Source organism: Lonchura striata, chromosome 13 (assembly GCF_046129695.1).
Source record: "Lonchura striata isolate bLonStr1 chromosome 13, bLonStr1.mat, whole genome shotgun sequence".
NCBI classification, from domain to species: Eukaryota; Metazoa; Chordata; class Aves; order Passeriformes; family Estrildidae; genus Lonchura; species Lonchura striata.
In genome coordinates, this window is record NC_134615.1 from 16,733,676 (window position 1) to 16,747,109 (window position 13,434).

At 41.1% G+C, this 13,434-nt stretch overlaps 1 protein-coding gene across 8 annotated transcripts in view; it reads right to left on the reverse strand.

Moving 5' to 3' along the window:
* Positions 1-13,434, reverse strand: part of CTCF (CCCTC-binding factor) — a 34,065-nt gene that overhangs the window by 20,064 nt on the left and 567 nt on the right. For 2 of the 8 annotated variants that reach the window (XM_021541135.3, XM_021541136.2), the window contains 2 exons: positions 5,867-5,979; positions 2,638-2,732 (listed from right to left, as the gene is read on the reverse strand). The exons of 2 other annotated variants lie outside the window; for them this stretch is intronic. In XM_021541135.3, coding sequence (XP_021396810.2) covers positions 2,638-2,691 — 54 coding nt within the window. In that variant the 5' untranslated portion in view covers positions 2,692-2,732; positions 5,867-5,979. Of the gene's footprint in view, positions 1-2,612; positions 4,446-5,866; positions 5,980-10,423; positions 10,536-13,434 lie in introns of those variants that run through there. 4 more of the 8 variants (XM_077786371.1, XM_021541138.2, XM_077786370.1 and 1 more) reach the window with 4 other exon arrangements.

The following is a 13,434-nucleotide window of genomic DNA, read 5'->3' on the forward strand; positions in this document are numbered from 1 at the left end:
CCTCACCCATAGCTATCTTAGTATGGTGTTAGAATCAAAATGCATCTTGTGCCATTTCTCTACTTCCCCCCGTTTTCTTATTTCCCTGCTCCTCCTGTAACCTACAGAAGAAATTTTCTTGGCTGTTACTCCTGCCCAGGGATCCCAGCAGAGATCTTCCCAATTTCATTGTGTCTCATGAAATGATGCAAAGCAATGAGAAGCTTCATTCAGCACTAACCCCTATTTTTCAGTCAGCAAGTAGCACACACCTGTGATCTCCTGCAATTATGCAGAAAAAAGCTGACCTTTCACTTTGGATCAGAAACTCGGGGAGTTAATGCAAGACATGGAAACAAGAGTATATACCCAGGGACCCCAGCCAGGCAAAGGAAACTCAATTCCAAATCTTTCCTCAGCTGTTTGCTGAACAAACTCCCTCTTAATCCTTGCACCTGACAGTGTCAGAAAGCCCCAGATCATGGCTCTTCCAGAACTAATACTGCTAATTCTGCTGTAATAAGCTGCAGCCTACAATGGAGAGAAAAGCAGATACAATAATGTCAACTGCTTGAAACTTGCATTGTGGAACAAAAGATAAAACATCATTGCAGTTACTGACAACAAATCCCACACATATTCAAGTCACTTGGGATATCCTGTAACCTGACAAGCAAAGCCTTGATGAAAAAAGCAGACTGATGAAAGCATTTCAGCTTCATTTCTGGAATAGTTTCTTCCCTTGCTTTTATTTTAGATTTGGAGAATTAAAAGTCTAATGAGAAGGTAATAGGGACAAAATTAGTTTAATGTTCTTAAAATTTGTTCCATTCTTCTTTAATTTCTCCTTTAGTTCCTATTTACCGTTCTTCCAAATCTCAATTTTATTTTTTCACTATTTCTTTCAATAACTGCTAGTGCATCTCACTAGATGATACTAGGTCTTTACTCATTCAGGGAATTCTCTACTGAAAGCTGGGAAATGCAAGTGAAATATACTCTTACCAGTATTTTTTTTTAAGTTTCCCTTTTTAATTCAAGGAAGTCATTGTGTTTTGCTAACCTGACAGTCCATTTCAGAAGGACAAAAAAGCAATCTAATCGGGTGTAGAATATAAGAAGACTTACACTTTAAAAGAAGCAATCACAAAGGAATTTCTTTTCAACTGATGTTGGATCATAAAAGTAATCAGTCCTTCCCTTTTACAGGTCTTCATAATGTAAAAGTGATGAAGCTCATGAAAGACCACCAGAATACTTGAAGGTATTAAATTGAAAATCAAAAATGACTGCACATTAAACAGCCTGTAAAATCAATTGCTACAGAAAGCAAAGTCTTATACTGTAGGTAGATACTGGAAAAGATTCTTAGTTTTATCAACAAGTATTTGTGGTCAATTCTCCCATCACAGATTAACTTAGGCTTTCATTTAATTTACTGGCAAACTGCTAACAGCAGAAGAAGGTATTTCTTCAAAATAACTCTGAGCAGAACAGGATACTTTGGCCATCTGATGTAGTGTTGCACGATACCAAAATGGCAACACCAGCCACTCCCACACCTGAAAAAAGACCTGTGCAACAAGTTTCATGGCATTCTAGAGACTTCATAATAAGTATTTGGATTTTGTTTTCCTCTAAGGCTTCACTTAGATGAACAGGTATCCAAGAATAAACTTTTGGGGAACAGCTATTTCTTTTATCTTTGCATATGTACTCATCACTAAGTAGTAATGCTCTACCAGGAGAAGGGAATTCAGGCTTCAAATTGGAGGAGCAGGAAGTGCTTACCCCTCGGATGGCAACTTGGGTCCTACCCCATGAACAATAGCTGCCCATGCACTATTAGTCACCTCACAAATCACACCCTGATGCACATAAGGAAAACTAAAGTGAGTGCTAGTTAACCTAATGTCAGGCTGTCAAACACAGAGGTGCAGTTTACTGCTGTTGCAGCAGGAACAGGAAATTCCAGGAGAGTTTTGAAAGCACCTATGGTAGAAGGGTGGTGGACAAGACAAACTCTCAGAGCCTAAATTAAGACATCCTTGCTTTTGAATCACAGAAAAGTTAGGTGTTAGAGCAGACATAAACAGAACCAAACCCAGGTGACTCCTTTAAAGTGACTCTCATGCTGAAATTTTAAGAAGCTTCATTGTTTTACAAACACCCCCAATTAATTTGAACTCGTATTCCAAATATTCTTATACACCAAGCCCTAAAAGTGCCACAATCAACCTTCAAAGCAGATAAAGCACAAAAACCCCAAAATCCCACAAGGCAATCAACCTTGGAAGAAAAAAAACACCCTTTCTCCCAGGAAGCAGTAAGATCTAATTTCCAAACATACCCACTCTGCAAAGAAACTGCCTTTAAACTGCCCACTCAGTCCATTCATCAGCCCAACTATTCCTCATGTTAGCAAAAGCACTCTCAAGACTGCAGCTACTGGTCAGGAAACTAATCCAGGCCACAACTCACCCAGCCAAGGATACTTATTTCAATCCAGACTAGGTCCCTGGTGTGCCCCAACACTAAGGGCAGCCAAAAGAGAAGCAGGGCAAAAAGGTTTCTACTAGCACAATGTTAAGCTTTATGTTCAGGAAACTACTGCCTCAGCATGGAACACATACCACACTTCAAACCCCCTCAATTTACATTTATGTTCTTGGCGCTTCTGCACTTCTGCCTGGACTGATTTGCTCTCTTCATGCTGGCTATTCTTCATGCAGCTCCTGAGGTCAGAACTCACTCTGGAACAGAACAGATGAACTAATGAAACTACATAAAAGAGAAAGGTAAAGGGGGTTGGGGGGGGGAGAGGGAGGGGGGAAATAAAAGCAGTGGTCAATATTTAATGCCTGTTTAACAAAGGTGTTGTCCACACCCCTAAGAGAGCAGTACTGATAACTGCTTGAGGACCCCTTCCTTACCAAAAGACCCATAAGCAAAACCAACCTAAAGCTCTGAATGCCTCATGTCAGATTACAAGTGCAATATAACATTTTAGAGCCAGCTCTGCCTACTTCAGATGGCCTCTTTGTCCTGTGCTGTGGAATAGCACATCAAACACTGAAGGAGTTTTTATTGCTGAAGAGGTGTAAATGAGAGCAAATATCACTCCTTACACACTATCACTGCAGCAGTGGATATACTGCTTATATCAAATAACAAAATCAGCTCTAACACAGTTCTAACCTTGCCATCCTGAGGACGACATGGCTCTCTCCTCACTGGAGCAAGCTTCATTACCCTTATCAATTAAGGACTTAAAAATATTCACATTTACAGAAATACAGTATTTACAAGACAGCACCTTATTTCTCTCTGTAATCCTTGTCAGTCTGCAGCATGCACACATGCTAAAAACTCTGGGAATGGTAAGGAAGTCAAGAGAAGTAATTCTCAAGAGAGGCATGTATTCTTGCTGCACTCAGTAATGAGGGCCAAGCAGTGTTGGATTTCACACCCTTTGAATTTAAAGTGCTTTCCCTCCAGGTTCTTCTACCATTTATTTAGTACAAGGCACCCAAGTCTGGGTCCTGGCTGCATTTATTACTTGGCAAGTTCTATTTTTAATTGTTTACCAGCTTCAAAGAGCATTACTGATAAGAGGTTTGTTGGAGCTGTGGATGCTCAGTGATAGTGAGCTTTTAAAAAAATTTGGAAATTATCTCCTTTTATTTAACACTCACTCTGCAAAAATCACAAATGCTACATACAGGCCCTGACCAAGGAAAGAGGATGCTCAGAGGATACATGGGGTGTGCTCCACTGCTAAGGGCATATTAAGACTGCTGATGCAAGCTGCATCCTTGCCAGGTTCTGTGCTGTGCAACACTGGAAAAGATTTCCTGAACTTTACAAACTTTTCAATTAATGCAGAAAAGCCTCAAGAGAGAAGGACTTCTCCCTTCAGAAAACATCTGATACAAAATTAACACCTTCCATGTGCAATATTATCACCTTAGAAGTTTTGTCACACACACAAGAGGACAACAGAACACAGTGAACTGAATGGAAGCATCTGATTTATCCACTTTAAGTTTCCTGAAATTTTGAATCAAGAAATAGGTTTCTTCCATTTTTCAAACCTAATTTTCTGCTTGGCAAATGATTTAAAAGTAAAGAAAGCTGTTTCAAATAAAGATTGTACCCAAACTCCTATGAGGGGAAAGAAAACAAACCAGTAATTGCAGCTCTTTCCTACACTGAAGACAACACAAATAGAGAACATTTCACAGGGATCTCTGCAGATTAGCACTGGTAGTGACTTAATGCAAGGCACAGCCCTTGCCCCTCTCTGTTTACAAGGTATTGATTCTGATTAAGGAAATAAGGTACTGGAGTTTAAGAGATGTTTTGAAGCTGCTTGGACACCACTCAAGAAGTATCAACCTACTAATGTACAATCCAGGGAGCCGAAAAATGCAAGGCATTCTTGTAATGATCTACTCCAAGAGAACGTCCCAAAGGGAGAGTAAGTCACTGCTACTCTACTGCAGAGATGATACTGAACTTCTGTTAAATACCTGGTGTATTTTCTGGCATAAAATACCTTGTATGAATTTACATTCCATCAGATCTTTGACATATGGGCAATGTTTGATAAGCTTGAAGGAAAACAGGCATAAACTGAAAATTTAAAGTGCATCATGTGTCCATTGCTGAGCTTAGAACACATTGGAAAAAAACACACCAGAAGGCTGCCAAAACAATGAGGTGGCTGGATATACAAGACCTACACAGCAGAATGATAAGAGGTAGCTGTGAAAAGGCCATGGGGAGATCCTACTGCTACCTTCAAGAGGAAGCAAAAAGATGAAGCCTTACTCTTGGAAGCAGAGAGTAAAAGCAACAGTGCAACAGACCAGCTGCAACAATGAGTGGTCAAACATTGGAGTAGGTTGCTCAAAGATGCTGTGGAAAGAAAAATATTTCCTAAATACAAACCTAATTGACCTCAACTAGCAACAATGCTGGCCCTGCACTGAGTCAGGGGTTGGACCAACGTACCACAAGAAGTCCCTTCCAACCAAATTATTTTACCATACTCTGGCACTACATAAAATGAAGGATATACTTAAAACTTCAAACACAAAACGTTGAGACTTTTTTCCATCTATGCAGTTATAGTTATGATGCTCCTAGGACTGAGATTTACTGGTCTCAGCACTCACTTCCACACAAGATGTAGAGGCCCTGCAATACTCCTCCAAAGCTCTCAAATACTGCTCAGTTCTTCAGCAAATGAACAGATGTACTGTAACTCTTGGCAATCTACTGGGGACCAGCACTTCGACAGTGGTGGATATCCAAATCCACCCAGTATTGAAGAGAACAGCATTAGAAAAACACAAATATTGTGCAGAGAGTAACAAGTGCTATGGAAGGACAAAGATCCACATCAGACAAGATTTCTATAGGGGCTTCAGTAAGAAAAGGAGGAAGCAGTACTGACAAGAGACTTCACTACTTTTTTTATAATTTGCAGGAGAAAACCCAGGTCCACATTGAGTAAATCTAAACTAATAATAAAGGAAAAAAATATGTCTTTAAAGTACTAAGGGCTACTGTATCCTCTTTCCTCCAGAATGTTAACAAGAAATTGTATTTTGTCTGATAGGCAACAGGAAAGGTGCTAAAAGGCAGATGAAAACTCTCCCTTGGCTGCCAGCACTGGACAGGCTGTTTCAAGAGGCAATACATCATACTGACCAACAAGTGCACACACTACAGGAGCAAAGCATAAAGTTGTCTGGGATCATGTAATGCTCCAGATAACTCAGAGCAGGCAGGAGTCAACAGCAGTCACTCTTTGACAGGAAGGAGAGAAGAGTATTAATAACTATGGAAAGTAGGCAAGGATCAAGTAATCAATGAGTACCTTTTGAGTATTCAGTATTGCCACAGGAAGCGATAAATCTCTCTTCAAAGATCAGAAGTGGCAGTAAGTTATATACTCAGCAGGAATGCTGGATAACACTAACTTCTTCCATCCTCCAAAAAGAAAAGAAAAGAAGAAAGGTTTTAATAATCTGATAAGCTTTGACTGAAACTACTACCCTTCAAAAATTACTTATTTTTTCCAATCTGTAATCTGGAAACTCCTGAAATGCCTTTAAGGGGTTTTCTTGCAGTACATACTGAGAAAGCAAAACTGAAGTTTAGATTGCACTTCCACTGCAAACAATTTAGCACACAGGAGAAAGCTACTGGTTAAAATGTTAACTTATGTCATAGAATTACAAAATCAAAACCAGGGGGTATTTTAATTCAGTAGCATTTCCTGCTTTAATTTTAAATCTCTGGATGTTAGAAGCAATTTCAAGGGAAGAGCTTGCAAATCAAATACAAGAAGACAGAAAAACTATACAAGAAGCTGAAGTAATTGGCCAAAAATCACTACTGGTTCTACTGCAGTGAAAGGCTCTTCCAGGAGCCAGTCCAGAGAAACCATGTTTCTTTCAACATTAAACAATGGGAGAATTCAATTGCCTGGACAACAATTTTAAACATACAAGGAGTGAAGTTTACAGCTCCATTTAAAAAGAGTAAAAAATGTTTACAAATAGCCAAATGCTGCTATTACTACCTGTGCTCTTGGCTTCCTTTGCAGAAAGTGTCTACTTGCCCCAAAATATTTTGGGGCATGGTTCCATGAAAGTTCAAATCAAACTTGAGGCAGCATTTTTTCCACATCCACTTACATACTATTGCCCTCATGAAGCAAATTCTGCTGACCAGTTCATCACCTGGGGATACAACTGCCAGCACACATGTGGAAGCAGATGGGGTCACAACAATCCTGATTCAAGCCAACCTATTTTCCAGGGAATCCTTGACTTTTACATCCCTAAATGCTTTGGTGTTTATTCCCAAAATAGCAAGAATTGTAAGTTTCCTTGTATAGCTTTTATCAATAGTTTGGAAAAAAAATGAAAAAATTCCTTTATCCAACATCAGCATTAAAAAACGCCCTACAAGGACAGACCACTGTCCATTTAGTGCAGCAACCTGTCTCCAAAAATTCTAGCAGGAAACACTGCGTAGGGAGAGCAATCAGTCATGTTTGTGGTTTACCACCCTTATCCCAACATCCAGTCAAGGGATTAGGGATCCTTGCCTCTGGACTCACAGATCCCCTTCTGAACCTAAAACATCTCCACAACCTCTTACCAAAACAGGTTTCCCATCAATTGTGGCATATTTACCTCATTTTTCACTCCTACAAGCTATAGGCTCACCACAAAACTCTCTGCACTTACCCAAGAAGTTGGCCTTGTGTGAGCACAGCAGCCAGACTGGGCACAGACCGAGTTCTGTAAAGAACTCAAGGGGCAGCAGCAGGGTGACACCATTCACCTTATGAACAGCCAGCAGAAACCAGAATTGCCAAACTCAAGCATCATGTGCTTCTGTTGATATTACCAGGCAGAGGAGCACATGGATTACGTGCAAGTTACTCTGTAGCTCTGAACTCTCAAGATCACATATCCCCTTTCCACCTCTTTAATGTAAGATGTGAAAAAATCCCTTAGCTTCCAGAAATCTCCACCTAGAGATGCTTAGGCCACCATCAAGCTATTCACTGTAACATCCCTGAGAGCTCAGGAGGTGTCAAACACTTATGTCAAGTCTCCACACATGAGGTATTAACATAGCTTAAAATTATTGAGTTGTCTACTCCTTCTGCCACAGCTCTATGCTTCACCTGATTAAGTCAGTATTTTACTCAGTTTAAAACTAGGATCACTGCAGATAATATAATTCCACACAACAAACACAAATGCAATATATAAAATAAGTCAATAAATAATTTTATGTAACACAAAATTTTATGGAGCTATGTTTTCTTTAGTGGATTCAATAGAAATCACCTTACTTGATCTCCTGTGAAGCATTTTCCAAGCTTAGAACCAGGAGGGAAGAACTCCTTTGCTAATACAAAGACTGTCTGGGCAGCAGTGCTCGTGCCAAGGTCCTTGGGCTGCTTGGTAGGCAGCGAGCTGGACACGAGCCAGCAGCTTGTCCTGGCAGCAGAGAAGTAACATTTATCTTCCCAACAGCTCCCCAGTGCCACAGCCTCAGATCAGGATGTATTAGTCAGAAGTATGGACCAAGTACACAGGACACTATTTGACACATCTCCAATATATATTGTCTGCTTATTTTCCCCCATTCAGAAGATTTCACTGGTTTGATCATACTCTTGATTGAAAAAGAAAAGTCCTAAACCTCTCTCTTTCAAAAAGAGGGAAGGTGGTTCAAGAGAAGAGGAGGTGCTATCTATCCTTTTTCTTCAGCACCCCTGGTTTATCACTGAGCCTGACCTCTCATAAATGACAGTTCTCTAAATATATATGAAACAAGAAAAGGTCAGCACCTTGCAGCTGGCTGAAGCAATTTTCAGATTTTTTTTCCCCACAATCTTGATTCAAAGATGTTAAGAAATTAAGAAATATATGACTGCTCTTGATATCAATCCATTAGTTAATTACCTTCCCTGTGAAAAAATTTAAGCCTTTTAATTTGAACTTATTGGGCTACAAAATCATACTGTGTTTGTCAGCAAGATTAGAACAAGATCATTAATAACCAGTATTATTTTGTAAGGGACATATCTGAGGACTCTCATCAACTCACCTCAGTTTTAATGAGAAGTTGCACAGCACGTTTAACATTTTACTGTATGGTAATACAGCTTAGTTTTCCATCCAACTGGAGATGAATCCCTTTCCACAGAGTAATTTTTGGAGGGTTTTAAGTGCTGAGGCCAAAACCATATGTAGGATTTTGGAAATTACTTCATTCCATCCCACAAAATGGGCAAGAACATACCCATGTTTATTCCACTAATGCATTTAAGAACCACATGAGGTTCTCTGTCACAGCATCACCTTGGAAACTTGTGTTTATGCTGTTTATTCACTATGACTCCAAAACACACTTCAATCACTGCTTTCTAGGATACCATGTGCCTTGATTTAAATTCAGCTGGAATACCTGGTTCCCAGGTGCACAGCTTTACATGTAGCAGCCTTAGCACACACACTGGACTGGATTTACTCCACCTGACAATCACAATGGCTGCCTTAGTGCCCAGTGATTTTCCATGATCCAGAAGTTTATCATGAACAAGTTTTTAAATACCTTTTTCACCAAGGAAATCATTAATGAAAACAAATTGTGACAAGCAATTACTAGTTTTTTGCTGAATATCCATGGAAACAATTCACTCTTGTACACCTCCATATTAATCCCAAACTAAATGGCATTTACTGATACTCAGTACTAATATTAATATACAGTAAGGTTGTCAAGATCAAGTCCTTTAAAAAAAGTCAAGAAATAAATTTAACAAGCTCTCGTTTTCTTAAAGCCTTTGTTACTGGGATCAACACTTTTCTCTACTTTAACTAAATTCTGTACCAAGAATAAATGGGAGAGCTGGTAATAATGTGAACTACATGTGTGTTAACAGCATGTAGAACTAGTCAAACACCCAAGGTGTTTTGGCACCTGCCACCCTCCCTGCACAGCCATGTTCATCCACTCCACCTCCTTTTAGAACTGACACATCAGCACTTCCCTGACCTCCTGGAATTTCACTACTGTTCCAAAGTGCATTGACTACAAAACATCCCTTCCAATACTGCAGTGAAAAATATTCTAGTGGTGAAAAATATACCAATATGTCAAGGTAAATGTCCCTCTCAGCTCCCAATGTACTCTCATGGGGGGTGATTTCAAATAGTTTTTGTGTTAAGTTTTGCTTGTGTTTGGTTTTTTTTCATATACTTTACCTGTGGATGTTTGAGACATATACATGCTTCTAATGGTGATGCATTATTAATACAGACAAGGGTGCAATTCACATGCCAAACAATCTGGGATTTGCCTTCTGTTTTGCCAGAATTTGATAAATTCAATTATGTCAACAGAAGTTTTTTTACAGTATGGGAAAAAAATATGCAAAACATGATTTTCAGTATAACATGAACTTACTTAACCTTGTCTTTACATTTGATTAAAGCTTTCCAGTGAAACCTATGAAGCTTTAGAAATTTCATGAGTTTGCAGCTATAGCAGAAAAATAAGATGCTGCTGTTACCTGACTGATACAACAATATGTATCTGGACAGACTATTTGCACTACAGGGAAAAAAAATATACCTGGTAGCTCAGCTTGCTGCATTGCTACCATTACACAAGCTCTCCCTGGTGTCACTGGTCAGAATATCCTAACTGATCCCTCGTGCTTTTAAACACTTTCAAACATTCCTGGCCTCACCTCTTAGTATGAACCCCACACAGCACATTGAAAACCTCGGGTAGCTGAGAGTAACCTGTGGGAGGGCTTGAACTGAGGGGTGGGGGGTGGGTCTCTAAAAACAAATCTATACAGAAGAAATGTAATTCTATCTATGACTCAAAACTTCACCTGTAGGGATAGTTAGAGAATAATGCTTCGGGAGTCCATTCTATCAGAGGTGTCCCCTAAGCCAATGCACGTTAACTGCGCCATTCTTGAGAGCTGTCTCTGCACTACTTCTCTTTTCACCTGTTAAGAACCACATTGGAAGGAAATTAAGATTTTTATAGCTTCTAAGTTTTTATAATACTGAGGAAAACTTCACTTTAGCTTTAATTTATATTAGATACCCAAACCAAGTTGTTCTGTGTACAGTTACTTGAATGTTAACATGATCTGAAACATAAAACTCCCTACTCACCTTCTGTTTATTCTGCTCTTCTTTTTGAGGTTAATTTTGTTAATCAGAGAAAAACAGATCACTCAGCTGAGCAGCAACTCTTTACTTTTCATATTAAATGATTATATAAATATGTCTGAATTCCTAAAGACTGATGAATTATTGGAGAGATCTGGGAGAAGCAGCAGAACAGGGTATTGTAAATTAAATTCAAATATTCTTCAGCACAATAAAAAAGCAACATTTTCAGCTACAGTGAGGACAGATTCTAAGTTTCAGTAAAAAACCTGAAAGAACAAGGGCCAGGTATGATCTGAACCACTGTTACCAACACTAAATATAACCAATAAAAGGGAATCTCCTGGATCTGTGTGTGTCTAAGACAATGTAGGTTACAGAGTAGCAGAGCTTAATACTGTATTGACATTTGAAGGTTTAGTACAACAAAGAGTGAACTGGGCATCTGAACTAAACCCAGATGAACAGGGGGTTTACAGTTAAGCAAATAAATCAGTACAGTTCAGTAAGCTATCACACACAACACAAGCAGTCAAAGCTTTGGCTTCTTTCAGTTCTTGTCAGTGTGTGCCCTTGTGTTCAGGTAAAGCAGTGGCTGCTCCTTATTACACGTACTTCTAGAGCACATAGAAGCACATTTGGGATCCTAACGCTTATTGCTCCCTCGAGCATTCCCTCTCTGGTAAAGAGGTAAGAGAAGCTAAACTTGCCAGGATGGGGAATTAGGGATTTTTATGCAAATATAATCAATAGTATAGCTGAAAGAGCTCATGTACAAAAAAACTGCTTGGACAGAGCAAGGAGAGCTATCCAGAGGTCAGTGGAACCTGTTTATGTATGAGGGATAAGTGCAAGGAATAGGCTGGCTTTGCTCCAAGAACAGACAGGCCTAATAATACTCAACATCCAACTTCCAAAAATCTAGAAAAGCAGGAGTTCTTGGACATGAAGTCATAAGGCGAGGAAAATAAATTAAACTCTGGAGTAGGCTGTGCACAGAAATTCCTTAACAAACTAGCAATCCCATATAATTATATTTTTCAGGTAAATGCTGAATAAAGTAAAAAATAACAAGGTTCAGCTTCTGGCCTTTCAAGACACAGCCCTGGGAGCGCAGCAGGCGGGTATCAACCTGCAGCCCCAAGAGCTGGTGAGGATGCACACAAATTAGCTACGGATCAGTCAAGATCCAGCCTGTTCACATGAAAACGGCTCTTGAAATAGCTCCTTCCCCCAGAAACTCTGCAGGCACGAGTCACCAGCAAACTTAACGCTGTAGTGACAGTTCTCCAAGCTCTGTCTGAAATGGACGAGCCTTGCTGTATTATTTCAGTTGCAGGGCCACTGGAGACTAGAGGAACTCGAGTTTTGCACCTTTTGCTCTATATATTACTCCTCAAAAATATCCTACAAAGTTTCCTGAGCCTTTCTGTGCATCCGAATAACCATTCATGCACAGCAGGTGACATTAACACTGAGCTAGCCCTACATATCCAGAAGAAAAACAAAATGGAAGTAAAAATCCACCAACGTAGAAAAAAAAAGGCAGCAAGCAATGCTTTGCCCTTATACTAAAATTAAGCCTTTTTTCAGTTCTGCTGCTGTCTTCTACACTGAAGGAAAGCGTTAGGGAGATCGTTTAAGTAAGAACAGCTTGAATACAGCATGGAATTATGTATAATACTCAACGGGCTCCTACAAATTCAACAGGCTCTGCAGAAGATGAATAAACTGGAGAATTTGAGACAGTATTTACACACTTCCTGCACTGAAACAAAACCACGTACCCTGGAAGGGGCAAACAGTGTTTTAGATGCAGTGTTTTAACGACACCTCTGGAGTTTATTACTAGAATTCAGTAACTGGCCAGAGATGAGGAACAGCCTTGCATGTATTTAAGGGGAGAAACGTTCAGCAAAAAAATAGGAAGTCACAAACAGGAAAGCGAGCTCATTCTCACCAACAGGCAAGTCCTAAGGATTACACTGAACGGAGAAGGAACCATACAACACGACAAAAGCCTTCTATCGAAGTCATTTCACAAGGTTAACACAAGGCCAAATCCGATACCATATACACATATATTCTAAAGAAATCTAAAGCTGATACAGAGAACAAACAGCAAAGCATTTGGACACAGAGCATGTGCGGTTTCCTCCTCTGCATCACAAAAAGAATCGGGTTTTGTGCTTCCCCCCCCAAGCAGCACAGACCCATGGAAGGGAGGGAATAACGCCGTCCTTTGCCGTGAGATTTCGGGCTCCATCCCTGGGCAAGCGCCCGGCTGCGGAGGCCCGGGAGGTTCCCGGGGAGGTGCCCCGCGAGCCGGGCAGCCAGGCCAGGTCCCAGCGAGTGACACAGCTGGTCGGCGGCTCGGTGGCAGCCCAGGTGCTCCCGACCGGAGCCCGAAGCCCCGTGGGGACCCCGGGCTCGAAGTGGGGTGGCGGGGACGGGACGTGGGGGGAAGGGCGGACAGAGAACGGCGGGGCCGCCGCGCTCCGGGCGCGGCGCGGGGGCTGCGGGGGGGCTGCCGGCCGGTCACCGCGGCGAGAGCGGGCGCCCCCCAGCCGTGCCCGCCCCGGTGCTGCTGCATGGCGCTGCTCAGCCTGCCTTGCAGAGGGAGCTCGAGTCCCGCTCTGCGCCTCGCAGCGCCTCTCACTCCGCCGCACACGCCAGCGCAGCGAGGCGGCGGCCGGCGGGAGCGGGACACGCGGCCGTCCCC